The sequence below is a fragment of the Medicago sativa genome, chromosome 5 (assembly GCF_051527215.1).
Source record: "Medicago sativa cultivar Bolivia chromosome 5, Bolivia_mono, whole genome shotgun sequence".
Lineage (NCBI taxonomy): Eukaryota > Viridiplantae > Streptophyta > Magnoliopsida > Fabales > Fabaceae > Medicago > Medicago sativa.
The window spans coordinates 23360986-23374050 of record NC_140753.1 but is presented as its reverse complement, the minus strand read 5'-3'; the positions used below and the strand labels follow the sequence as shown (position 1 = coordinate 23374050).

Sequence of the window (13065 nt, the reverse complement as noted above, 5' to 3'; positions counted from 1 at the left end):
TCCCGCCATTGTTTCTAACCACTCTATTAATGTTGTGCACACCGTTATAATCAAAATCTCGAAATTATCCGCATCTTCATATGCTGGATTCAATCCATGGCAACACATTGAATTTTTCTCTCCAGGTAATCTATTAACCCTTTTTGTTTTGTTAATCAAGTGCAGTTAGTTTGTTTTATTTTAAATCGAATGCTTCTTTTAAATTTTAAAATAAAAAATTGGGTTTGGTTCTGCTACTGTTTCATGAGTTAACGTTAAACTGCATAAACTTTTGTCTATTTTTGTAATGGATAAACGGTGATGTTGTCGAGAATGAAAAGTGGTAAAAAGAATAGTGGGGTTTCCTTCTCTTCCCTTAATCTCCGTTGCCTCCAGGACCTCCCAAAGTACCCATCATAGGCACATTCACAGTGCTAAACCGATTCTTTAAAGATCCTAAAACCCTTCTTCAAGATATTCATGCCAAATATGGTCCAATCAGCACTCTTCAAATGGGTTCTAACACCGACATTTTCATTGCCAACAGATTTCTTGCACATCAAGCATTAATCCAAAATAGCACCGTCTTCGCTGATCGCCCTAAAGCCGTTCCAACAAAGAAGATAATTAGCAGCAATCAACATGACATCCTCTTTAGCTTCTACGGTCCCATTTGACGCCTCTTAAGACACAACCTCACTTCAAAAATCCTTCACCCGTTAAGTCCTGTGCTTAAGCGCACAGATGGGTCTTAGAAATTCTTCTACAACATCTCAAAAAAAATTCACATGAAAGAAACACCAAGGGGATTTCTGTCATCGATCATTTTCGATATGGAATGTTCTCTTTGTTGGCTCTCATGTGTTTTGGGGACAAACTAGATGAGAATCAAATAAGAGAAATTGAAGAAAGTCAACGCATCATGTTTCTTAACTTTTCTATATATAATGTTTTGGATTTTTGGTCACCTATTACAAAGATACTGTATTGGAATCGATGGAAGGAATTTTTGAAGCTGAGAAGTGATCAGGAAGCCGTGTTGAATCCTTATATAAACGTTCGAAGGAAAATCAAAGAAGAGAGTTAAGGACTGATAGAGAGAACAATGTCAATGAGTCACATGGTGAATTTTTTTGTCATATGTAGATACATTGTTGGATTTGGAGTTATTGGAAGAAGATAATATAAGGAGCCAACTTGATGATGGTAAAATTTGTACTTTATGTTCCGAGTTTCTAAATGCGGGAACAGATACAACTTCAACTGCATTGGAATGGATCATGGCGAATTTGGCGAAGTACCATGATATACAAGAAAAGCTTGTACAAGAGATTAAAGGGGTGATTGGAGATTATAAAAAGGGGAAGGAAATTAGAGAAGAAGATTTGAAAAAAATGCCATATCTTAAAGCTGTGATTTTGGAAGGGTTAAGACGTCATCCACCGGTACACTATGTTGCTCCTCATAGAGTGACAGAAGAAGTTGTTTTAAATGGTTATTCAGTGCCTACTTTTGCATCTGTGAATTTCTTGGTGGCGGAGATAGGGAGAGATTCTTCGGCTTGGGATGATCCTATGGCATTTAGGCCGGAGAGGTTTATCAATAATAGTACTTCCGATATAATGGGGAGTAAAGAAATAAAAATGATGCCGTTTGGAGCAGGGAGGAGAATGTGTCCTGGCTATGGTTTAGCATTGTTGCACTTGGAATACTTTGTTGCCAATTTTGTTTGGAATTTTGAGTGGAAAGTTGTGGATGGAAATGAGATTGATTTGTCGGAGATGCTTCAATTCACAACTGTCATGAAGAACCCTTTGAAGGTTCATCTAATACCTAGGTTTTAGTTATTATTAGAACCAATTATCCATGGATTAATCTTGCTTTCGTGTTTTGAACTGTATTCCAGATTGTATGGCCCCTTTTAATCCCTGATGAAATGCAAACGTTTTTTTTACCATAAAAAAGTCTACATATATTCTGAATAAAAAAGTCTTAATAATTTAAACATTTCAAGTTACAACAAATTATATATATAATGTTGAATAATAGCCCTTTCGATATAATATAAAGTATTCCGTGCATATTGCATACTAATTGTGGATCAATGAGTTGATTAATGTTGATCATTTGAATGTGGAGGTCAATTAGTACTTTCGATATAATTTATTTGTAACGTTCTGCTTCATATAATGATTCAAACCATTATATACATACTTTGGTTTCATTTTACTTTGGTTTCATTCTACTTTATGATATACATACTTTGGTAGCTAATTGTTTCAAAAAAAAAAATACTTTGGTAGCTAATGGTTATGACCTATGATTGACAACTCCTTTGCACTCTAATGTATACAGTGGAGAAAATGAGAATGAAAAAAAAATCTATGCATTCAGTCCTTTGGTAGCTTAATGGTTATGACCTATGTTGCTCTGTTAGATCTTATTCTGCAGTTGTGATGTTGTTGCGGAGATCTATAAAACATTTTTAGAACTATGCTTAGTTGATTATTAATATTATGATGGCTTGAATTCGATATTTGATATGTTGATGGCTTGCGCAGGCGAGGGCCGGGATAAGAGAGGTGCATTTCTTGCCATTCAATCCCGTTGATAAGAGAACTGCTTTGATTTATGTTGATAATAATGATGGAAGTTGGCATAGGGCTAGCAAAGGTGCTCCTGAACAGGTAATCTTTGTTTTCATAATTTCTGAGATTCATAGTTACTTACATTGATGCTAATAGTACTTTTATATATGTGAAAACAGATCATGAACTTGTGTAACCTCAGGGAAGATGAAAAGAAGAAGGTTCATGCTATTATTGAAAAATTTGCAGAAAGAGGGCTACGTTCATTTGGTGTTTCTAGACAGGTTTGTGTTTTTTTTTTTTTGGATTCATAATTCAAGTTTGTATTAAAATTTTGTATTGAAATTTTTTCCTTTTGTCTTATCCTAATGTTTTTTGAAAAGGTGCAGTTCCTATGAAGCACTGACACATACACGAAAACCAGACAAGACACTCACAGTGACACATTTATTCTGAAGTGTTGGTGCAACATAGATTCTTAATTATATCCTTAATATCTCCTATTGTTTAATACTATACAGAACATAAGTATGAAATTGTGAAGAAATTACAAGAGAGGAAGCACATTGTTGGAATGACACGCGATGGTGTGAATGATGCTCCTGCATTGAAAAAAGCCGATATTGAAATTGCTGTTGCGGATGCTACTGATGCTGCAAGTGGTGCTTATGATATAGTCTTAACAGAACCTGGTTTGAGTGTTATCCTAAGTGCTGTGTTAACAAGTAGAGCTATTTTTCAAAGAATGAAGAACTATACGGTTTGTTACATTACATGTTCTTTTTTCCACTCATCATGTTGAATTGATAGTATTATCATTTGACACCATTTTCTTTGTACTTCAGATAAATGCATTGTCTATCACTATCCGTATAGTGGTAACTAAATAGTGTTGTTTTGATTCTATATGTGATAGTTTATGACAAGGTATGATATGAATACTAATGAGTTTGGATTTATTTTTTTAATGCAGTTTGGCTTTATGTTTATTGCACTGATATGGAAGTTTGATTTCTCTCCATTCATGGTTTTGATTATTGCCATTTTAAATGATGGTAAAGTTCTTAACTTATTCTCATATACAACAAATATTTGCAATTTACTTTTTGACAATGTAGTTTGTTCAGAGGCATAAACATTGTGCTTCCCATGTATTGTTAAGTGCTGAAGTTGTTTAATGTCAAGTTTATTTTGTATTGTTTCTGCTTCTTTAGCTTGATTGGTGATAATATAATTTGATTTAGGTCAGAGTTGATATAGGGAAACCGATTAAGGCATCAGATGTGCGTGAGTCTCGCCCTAGAAGTCCGTTTCAATGTGTTTAGTGATCTTAATGTCATGATTATTATGAGTTACTTTGACTTTGCTCTCATGAATCAGAAATATCTACAAAACTCCTGTTTCAGATGATAAATAATGTACAAAACTCCTGACAATTGAAGGACCAACTCACTGCTCACAACAATTGTAGAAATAGCAAATACGAATCAAGTGGAAAGGTATACAGTTTTCCATTTCAATTTTTTTATTTTATATTTCTATCACCTTATATGCAACAACGTAATACATGTCTTTTATTTTTATGCGTCTAAATCATGTTTCTGCTTGTGTTTGAGATCTGGTATGTTGGTCATCAATCCCGTCTCTCTAGGTTCTTTTCCTACACCAGCATATATTATTATATGATATGAGTATTGCTGTTGCAGCTTAATTTTTTTTTTTCGGTCATCGATTTAGAGCATAGTATCAACATACTATATGAGTATAGTATGATCAGTATATATGTAAGATTTGATTGCTAATTCTCACTTTCAATTCATGTAGGCAAAAACTAACAGCCCTGAATCTGAGGAGAGATGTATTATTCGCTTATTGGTGTATCATTTTGGAGTCAAATCTACCTGTGATGAATTTTTCATATCCTGTTTTCAAATACATGGGCATGCAAAGTAGCCTTCCTCTGTCGTCCTGGTACTTTCAAGTTTCTTTAGAACACTAGTTAGCTTCTGTTCTATTTCACTATTCAGTAACATTTATGCAACAAAATTTGTTACAATTGCACCTGAAACCGTTAGCTACAAATTGGCTACTTAAGTGTTACTGAAATCATTTAGTAACACGGGCTTTACCCAACATTTGTCAAATGTTACAAGATCTAAATAGTAACATTTGTTTTTGATTTAGTTACAATTTTGAAGTGTTACTAAATCTCATATATGTTGTAGTGCTAGTTAATGTTTTCCTTGATCATAAAGAATTCATTACAAGGGAAACAAAATTGTGTACCCCCAACAAAATTGAAAGAATAGGACAGCAATGCATTACCAAGGAAGGACCCAATGATACCCCTTCTTGTTTTCAATAATCAAAAGTGCCCATAAAAAATTTTCTTTCAAATATTCTACTTCAACTATTAATATTTTTATTATAACATTAATTAATTAGTTTTTTTTTTAAATTTCAACTACTGAGTATTGACATAAAGAGACATTTGATAAGATCACTATTTTGACATTTCTGTACATAAAAAAAAAATATTGACATTTAGATGTATCAAAAAAGAACAATTGACATTTTTTTAGGAGAAATATAAATGTAGTGATCCAAAATTTGTATGAAGTTTTTTTTTCACATATTTTTTGTATGAAGTTAATATCAAAGTATGTTGTCAAATTTTAAATAGGAATTCTATGATCAAATAACTCGCCTAAGGCAATTACTGCTATTTCATAGGCCTTGTTCTGAAGTAGGAAAATCTGCATGGTTGTTAATAGGCCTTTTTTTTTTTCTTCCCTAAAAGTAGTTTAACGTATAGATGTTCTTAAATACTAGTCAATATATATATACCTACTTGCCCAACAGTACATGATTTAGTTTAAGCATTGTGAACTAGACTTAATAATTATTATTCATTCTACACATGTGTCTGGATATTTTCCTTACAAGAGTGCTTAGTTTTTGTTGTCTTAAGCATATCCATTTCTTAGGGAGAAAAAAAGATTCTGTTAATCCAGAATTCTTTGGAGAAGTAAGGTTTTATTGAAGATTATATCAAGCAAGAAATTTAGTCATCTGGTACAAACCATTTATGAAAATGAAGACCATACTGAATGTTTTATATTTGTGTTTGTTTCATTGCATGCTATGCTGCTTAATACATAGTAGGTAATGTAGTAGTAGTACCCTGATTAATGGATCAGTTAGTCCTAAATGGTAAGGGGTGCAGAAACAATTGAGCAAGTAGGCTGATAAACCAACCCAAGAAGAAGTGGTTGGGTTTCAACTTCAAATGTAAGTGGTTAAGTCAGACGCCGGCTATAAATGGATAAAATGTTACATGTATAAGAGATGTGACTCATAATATATCTAATGTTTTGAAGTTTTGGATGGAGATATCATGTCTTCTCTTGTGGTCGTATAGCATTGTCTCGTTGTTTCTCCTCTGAATTCTCCAACAAGTGTAATCAGAGTTGGTGGGAGAGTGGGATCCTGGTGTTTGGATCAAGGATATGAGGTGGGAACTCGCACTAGAAGGCAAAATTGTTGGGTTCAAGTGTGAGTGGATAGTCCCATGTCGTCTATGAGTGGGTAAAAAATTAGATATTTAAGAGAGGTTACTCACAAACCTAATTCCTTAAGATTTTCGATGAAGATGTGGTGCCTCCATGTCTTGTGGTCCTAAAGCATTGGTATGTTTTTTTCTCTTGGCACTTCCTTAGTCCCCTACACAGAATTAGGCCTAGAACACACACACAATGGGGAAGAAGAGAATAAAGAAGACTTCTCAATCAACCCCTATGTATAAATGTGACTCTTTGCCATAAACACAATTTTGTGGTGTACTTTTACATATATGAACATATAGTGGAGCGTCTTGAGAAGTTACGGAGAGAAAAGGTATAATTCCACAAGATCGAGGAAGGAATCATATGAGGCTAGTGTGCCTAATAGGGCAAGGCATTTCAAGAATTTCATAACAACATGAATTGCGCGCGATTCACGAATCTCTCAAACTGTTTTTTGTTTTGCTTCTTGATATGTTAGATTGTAATTTTCCTGCTTGCTTGAGATGATTTAAATGGGGAATGAGAAAATGTGTTAGCATCATAAAAATTGTAGAAAATGAGTTATCTTTGTAAAGAGTTGTGTCCTGACTCGTATATTAGGCATCTCTGTTTATAATTCTACCATGTATAAATGAGATGACTCACATACCTAATGTCTTAAGGTTATGGATGGAATATGGCATCTATGTCTCTAGTAGGCATCTCTGTTTTTTTTTTTTTTTGGTCTTAGATGAAGTGGTAAACCACTGAAATTAAACTCACACACAACTGTGAGGCCCCGGGTTCGAACCCGGGTCATGACGTCTGGCCTTGCAATTTCGGCATTTGATAGTTGAGCTAGAACTTCTAGACTAAATTTCAACAAAATTGTGTATTTTTTTTTTAATTTCAACATATATAACTGAGGTGACTCATATACCTAATGTCTTAAGGTTTTTGGTGGAAATGTGGCGTCTCCATCTCTTGCTCCCGATGCTCCCCCATATCTTCAACAGAATTATGCCCAGAACACACACGCAAATGGGAAGAAGAGAATAAAGATGATCCCATAGAAATGCATTTGTTTACTAGGGCAAGGCATTTCTAGAATTTTGGTAGTTTTTTTTTTTATTTTTGACAAATTTGAACGTATGATGGAGCGACTTGAGAAATTAGTGAGAGCAAAGGGTATATTTATAAATGATGGGGGAGAAATCTAGGCGAGGCCAAAGTGCACAAGAGGTTAAGCCGTTAAGGATTTTGTTTCGATATGAGATGAACAAGATTCACATATCTTTGACAATTGTTTCCTCCTTTAATTCTCTCTATTAGATCGTATTTTTCCTCCTTGCTCAAGGGTAGTTTAAAAGGGGAATGAAGAAATTTTTTTATAATCATAAAAATCGTAGCGAATGAGTTATCCTTGTAAGGAGTTGGAGCCTAACCCAAAAGGTGCTAATCAATTCAATCCATGTTCTAAATATTGTATCATACCCCTATAAGTGATTAGTGTTATGAAGTTATATCATGAACCTTGGAGGTCGATGCGCAAAATCCATATTTTAAATATTTTATTTTTAATCCTTTCAAAAAAAAAGTATTTTATTTTTAATAAAATTTAAACACAACATAAACACAAGATGTGCTAGAAGCAAGAGAGGGAGGGAGGGGGGGAGGGGGTTGAAAGGAAATGGTTCTTCTCCCATCTGTTTTTACTCATTGCCGTCAAAATAGTCGAGCGTGAGTTAACTCATACAGGTGTATTTTTGGTGTGAGTTAACTCACACAGGTGTATTTCTCGGGGGGGTGAGCAAAAACATATTGGAGAAGAGCAATTCTCGAGTTGAAAATCCATACCATTGCGTAAGGCCCACAATCCACATCCATAAACCCACCAAGTTCCCAACCATGAATTATGCTCTTTACCCAAACGGTTTTGCTCATTCCCAAAGTAAATGACCAAAATACCCCTACGCATGTTAACTCACGCTAGTGTTAAATTTACGTGAGTTAACTCACGCTGCGTGACTTAAGTCACGCAGAAAAACGCACACTAAAACCCAGCGTGAGTTAACTCACGCTGGTTTTGTTTCATCCATTATCCAATTTTTTCACACATTGATGGGCTAAGGATGTTGATCACGTGCATGCAAATGAATGCTAGAGGACACCTCCAACTTCAATGTCATGCATGCACTACAAACACTTGTCAACTTTTGGGAAGCTCAAATGAAATACCAAAACAAGTTCATTTTATTATTGATGTAAATTTCTTTGTACATGTCATAAATCTATATATACGTTAGTATAGTATAGTATAGGATCGTTTCCACAGGGAGTTACGTTAATCATAAGCATTTTTACAATAGTTCACATTAAGGGTTTGGATATAAATTGTTTGTTTGTAACACTATATCCACAGATGACATAAAAGTAAAAACGAGAGGAGATCGAACTATTTCGCTTGCGGTATAAGATAACAAGCAAGCATAACAGCAGCAATCTCTCGATCGATTAACAGACGCTAGCTTTATAACCAATATTATTACAATCATTTCTACAACATCCTTCGTGTCCAAAGCGACATCGTTATTTCTAAGTTAGCGTTTAAACATTCGTGTCCAAATCCCTTAAACGATAACAAAGTCGATCGGATAACTTAATCGACCGTGTCCAGCCTGATTAAGTATCTGAAAGCATTAAAATCTTGATTAAAAGTAATTATCAAAGGTTTACAAACTTGTCAAGAGTGATATAACATAAGATAGATTGTTATTCTAGTTTTAGATTCAAGAGTTCGTGTCCAAATCATCTTGAATCTCATTGAAAGCATTAAACTTAAGAATAACAACAATATTGAATCATTAAGCTAGAACCTTATATATTAAAAGATCAAAAGATTACATATTAGCTTGTTTGTTACCTCAATACTACAAAGAAGATGATAGCTACACATAGACATGTATACTATGCAAAGGATGAAGGAAAGATGAAGATTCTATGTCAAGATCCTTCGTGTCCAAAGCGATCTTGAGTTGAATCTACTCCTAAACCACTTGCTTTGTGTTTCTCTCTTGGAAATAGCTCCGACCTCTCTCTTAAAATGTATAAAATTTAACAATGGAATAGTTCATAGTTCAAAAGAGAGGTAAACTTCTATTTAAATGGGCTAAGTTCGTGTAATCTCGCTTAAGCGAGATAAATCTCGCTCAAGCGAGAAGCCTAAATATCCAGCAATGGCCAATGAAGTCTTGCCACGTTGCCCTGATCCTTGATGAAGTTGCATATCGCGTAAGCGAGTTGGAAGCGAGCCAGAAGCGAGTTCTTGAAGATGATCCCTGGAGAAATCTCGCATAAGCGAGTTAGAACTCGCGTAAGCGAGGTTGCTTCAAACTTAAACCGCCTTTGAATCCTGCTTGAGCGACTTTGAAGCGAGATGGAAGCGAAATTTACGTTTGTTCCCTGGAGAAATCTCGCGTAAGCGAGATGATCTCGCGCAAGCGAGATTCTGAATTCCACAAGCGACCCTGGAAGCGAGATGTAAGCGAATGTTGAGCTGCTCCCTGGAGAAATCTCGCATAAGCGAGATTTGCTTGGTTCACACACTTGAGTTTTGGTCCTTGCTTGTCATTTCCTGCATAAATTGGGTAGAATTAGGCATATAAAGCATAAATGGTATAATTACAACAATTGATTGCTTTTCCGTAGATAACTTGCATAACAAGTCACTAAAAATGCCTCTTTTAACACATGAAATATATTACTTTTGAGCACTTATCAATTATATAAAGGCACATGTTAGATTTTTTTTAACACTGAACTTACCATGCCATTGATTAATCGATTATCCTCATCACATGGCTCCATTAATGAGTACAATCACACATAGTACAAGTCCAAAAGGTGTGTGAAAAAATTGGATAATGGATGAAACAAAACCAGCGTGAGTTAACTCACGCTGGGTTTTAGTGTGTATTTTTTCGCGTGACTTAAGGCACGCTGCGTGAGTTAACTCACGCAAATTTAACACAGTATGAGTTAACCCACGTAGCGTGAGTTAACATGCGTAGGGGTATTTTTGTCATTTACTTTGGGAATGAGCAAAACCGTTTGGGTAAAGAGCCCCAACCATTACGTAAGGCCCACGTCCATGAATCATCATTTATTTTTTTTGGCTTGACTAATAAATGTTGGAACATGTGTGGAAATTGAGTAAAAAAGACTAAACACAAATTCTCATGTTGGGTAGAACTAGTGTTGTGTGAATTGAAAAAAGTGGAAGTCCCACATCGGATGGAACACACACATTAGTAGTGTTTATATAGTGGGGGTGTACCTCTAATTAATGGGGGGTACATAAGCACTAGAGAAAAAATATATATTGATATATATTTTATTATTTGGAAATGATAAATTAAATAATTAATTTAATCATTATTAGAAAGTGTTTTCTTAGTCCCCAAGTTTTGCTAAAATATTTTGGTACATAATATAATATATTTTTGTACTAAATTTAATATATTTTAGTACTCAATTAAGATATTTTTGTACTAGATCTAATATGTGAATTACTTAATGACAAAGCAATGTATTACTTGTTCCCAAAGTTTCTCACTTATTAGTTGTGAATTTTTTCTATAAATAGAGAGCTCACACAGTACATTCCATACACCAAAGAGTTTCATTGAGTTGTCGGGAACTCTTTTTCTCTTCTCCCTTTTTTGACTTGTGTTGACGAGTCTTCCATCTCTTCTCCCTCCTTCGACTTGTTTAACAAGTCCTTCTCCTTTTTCTACTCCTTTCTGTCCCTTCGGAATTAAGAGTGTTCTTAAGACCATAGTCCCTTTTCGGTTTAATGTCCCTTCGGAATTAAGAATGGTCTTAAGTTCATAGTCCCTTCGGTAATATACGTCCCTTCGGAATAAAGAGTACTTTTAAGATCATAGTCCCTATTTGGAATAAACAATGTCCCGTCGGAATTAAGAATGATCTTAACGGTATATAAAAATTATTTCAATAATTTTCTATTTGATGAGAAATGGTGGTATCACCATATTTGAGTGGTCGTAGTGCCATATTGATGTTTTGGAGAAGTTAAAATTAGAATGGTGGTAACACCATATTTGAGTGGTCTCAGCACCATAATAGAATGGTAATAATACCATATTAATTTGAGTGGTTTCAATATTAAAGAGTGGCCTTAGTACCATATTTGAAGGTGTAAATCTCGAACGATTTTCTACAGCGCAGTAGTTAATCGAACAGTTGTAGCTGGGCTTGTTTTATCCTGGAGGCGGCGTGGTTGATAGTCTACCTTGCACAACTTTGGGTAGTGCCACGAAACGTCTTAAAGAGAGCGATCTGGTCGTGACTCAACCTAGTAACAACTTCGGTAGATAATAGAATTTGGAAATCCAAATACAATAGTTTGGAAATCCAAAAACAACAATAAATCTCCATATATTGTTGTAAAGCAATATTTTTTGTCAAGTAGCCTAGTGGTTATAGCTCAAACATTTTAAATGTGAAGAAGTGGGGTGTCTGGGGTTCGTACCCCAACCCCTGCATATGCCAACTGAGCTAAACTCATCGGGATGAAAATCAGTATCAAAGTGAAAATGTTCAACAAAAAAAGACTAAAAAAATTAACCAAAGTTGAAAATGCATCTTTGAAAAACTATGCAGCACCGTTGACCTAAAAAAACATTTATGGAGCACTTCAAAAGTGGGTTTGAAGCAAGTGTATGCTTAGGTTTTTCTGCACAAAATATATGAAAATGATTATTATTACCTTATTACTGTATTAATCAAAATGGATTTTTCTCAGTATTAAATATGACTAAAATTAAGATGTTAACTTTTAAACCACTAGTTCAATAATTCATAAATATTTTAAACATACATTTAACTATATGTTGATCCATCACTGAATATCATAATGATAAAACCAACATCGGTTGGTCTAACATAATTGTCTACGTAAAAGATATGTTCATATTTAGTGTTCGAACACGTTTAATGTCCAAGTTTCAATGGCTAATTCAACTTTTGTCAGTAGTAAATTCAAACAAAACTTTAACCAAAAATAATTTTGGAAAATCAAGATAGATATGAATTATTGCAATCACTTTCACGGTTACAACTATACATATAGCTGTGAAAGTTGTCAACCAATAGGCTGATAGGTATGTGCCACCAAAGGAAAATTGAATCAAATCAATAATAATCTGTTAATAACTAACTACATGTCAACACTTCCCATTGAACTATATAGTACTACCACTTGTGGGGCATTCCTATTGGAAAAAGTTACCACTCTTTATTAATAAATGTTATCACTTCAAAGTTTACATGAGTATATTGGGAATGAAGTGAGTGGAGTGGAGTACTATATAGTAAAACCAGAAGGGAAAAACATAGTTGAGAGAGTAGGGGAAGATAAATTTGCTACTTACTTGTAATGGTTGGAACACGACACATTAAAGTGGTGTGCTTGGTCCCCCTCTATCAACAGTTACATTTTTTGTACTATATAGTTGAGTAGCTAGTCAATTAAGATAGCCCTGAATAAAGATTTTCCAAAAAATATGCTGATCCTTTGCACTGTTCTTTGTCTGCCTTAAGAAAGGAAATGAAAATAGACACGATGCTAAGTAGTGCCTGACATAACAAGATCTAGTCTTTTGGAATATGCTTGAGACTTTGTTAAGATTTTCTTACTTTTATTTCTCGAGGAAAGTTTATTGGTATATGTAGTGTCTGATCGATACTGCGTTTGCAAAACGGAGGTTTGATGGAAATCACAAAAAAAAAACCACGTTAACGTAGAAGTTAGTATTTGAAGTTTCTAGAAATCACGGCAAAAACACATGGGTTATAGATTTAGATTGAACGTTTGATACCAATAATCATGCATGCAGATTCTATTTCCATTTCTTCCTCATTGTAAAGTT

At 34.5% G+C, this 13065-nt stretch overlaps 1 protein-coding gene across 1 annotated transcript; it reads left to right on the top strand.

Annotated features, from left to right (window-relative positions):
* The first annotated feature begins 1244 nt into the window (after window positions 1-1244).
* On the top strand, window positions 1245-1823 carry LOC146921131 (cytochrome P450 89A2-like). Its single transcript, XM_085714549.1, has one exon. The coding sequence runs from the start codon at window positions 1260-1262 to the stop codon at window positions 1821-1823; it is 564 nt and encodes a 187-aa protein (XP_085570675.1). The 5' UTR covers window positions 1245-1259.
* The last annotated feature ends 11242 nt before the right edge of the window (window positions 1824-13065 follow it).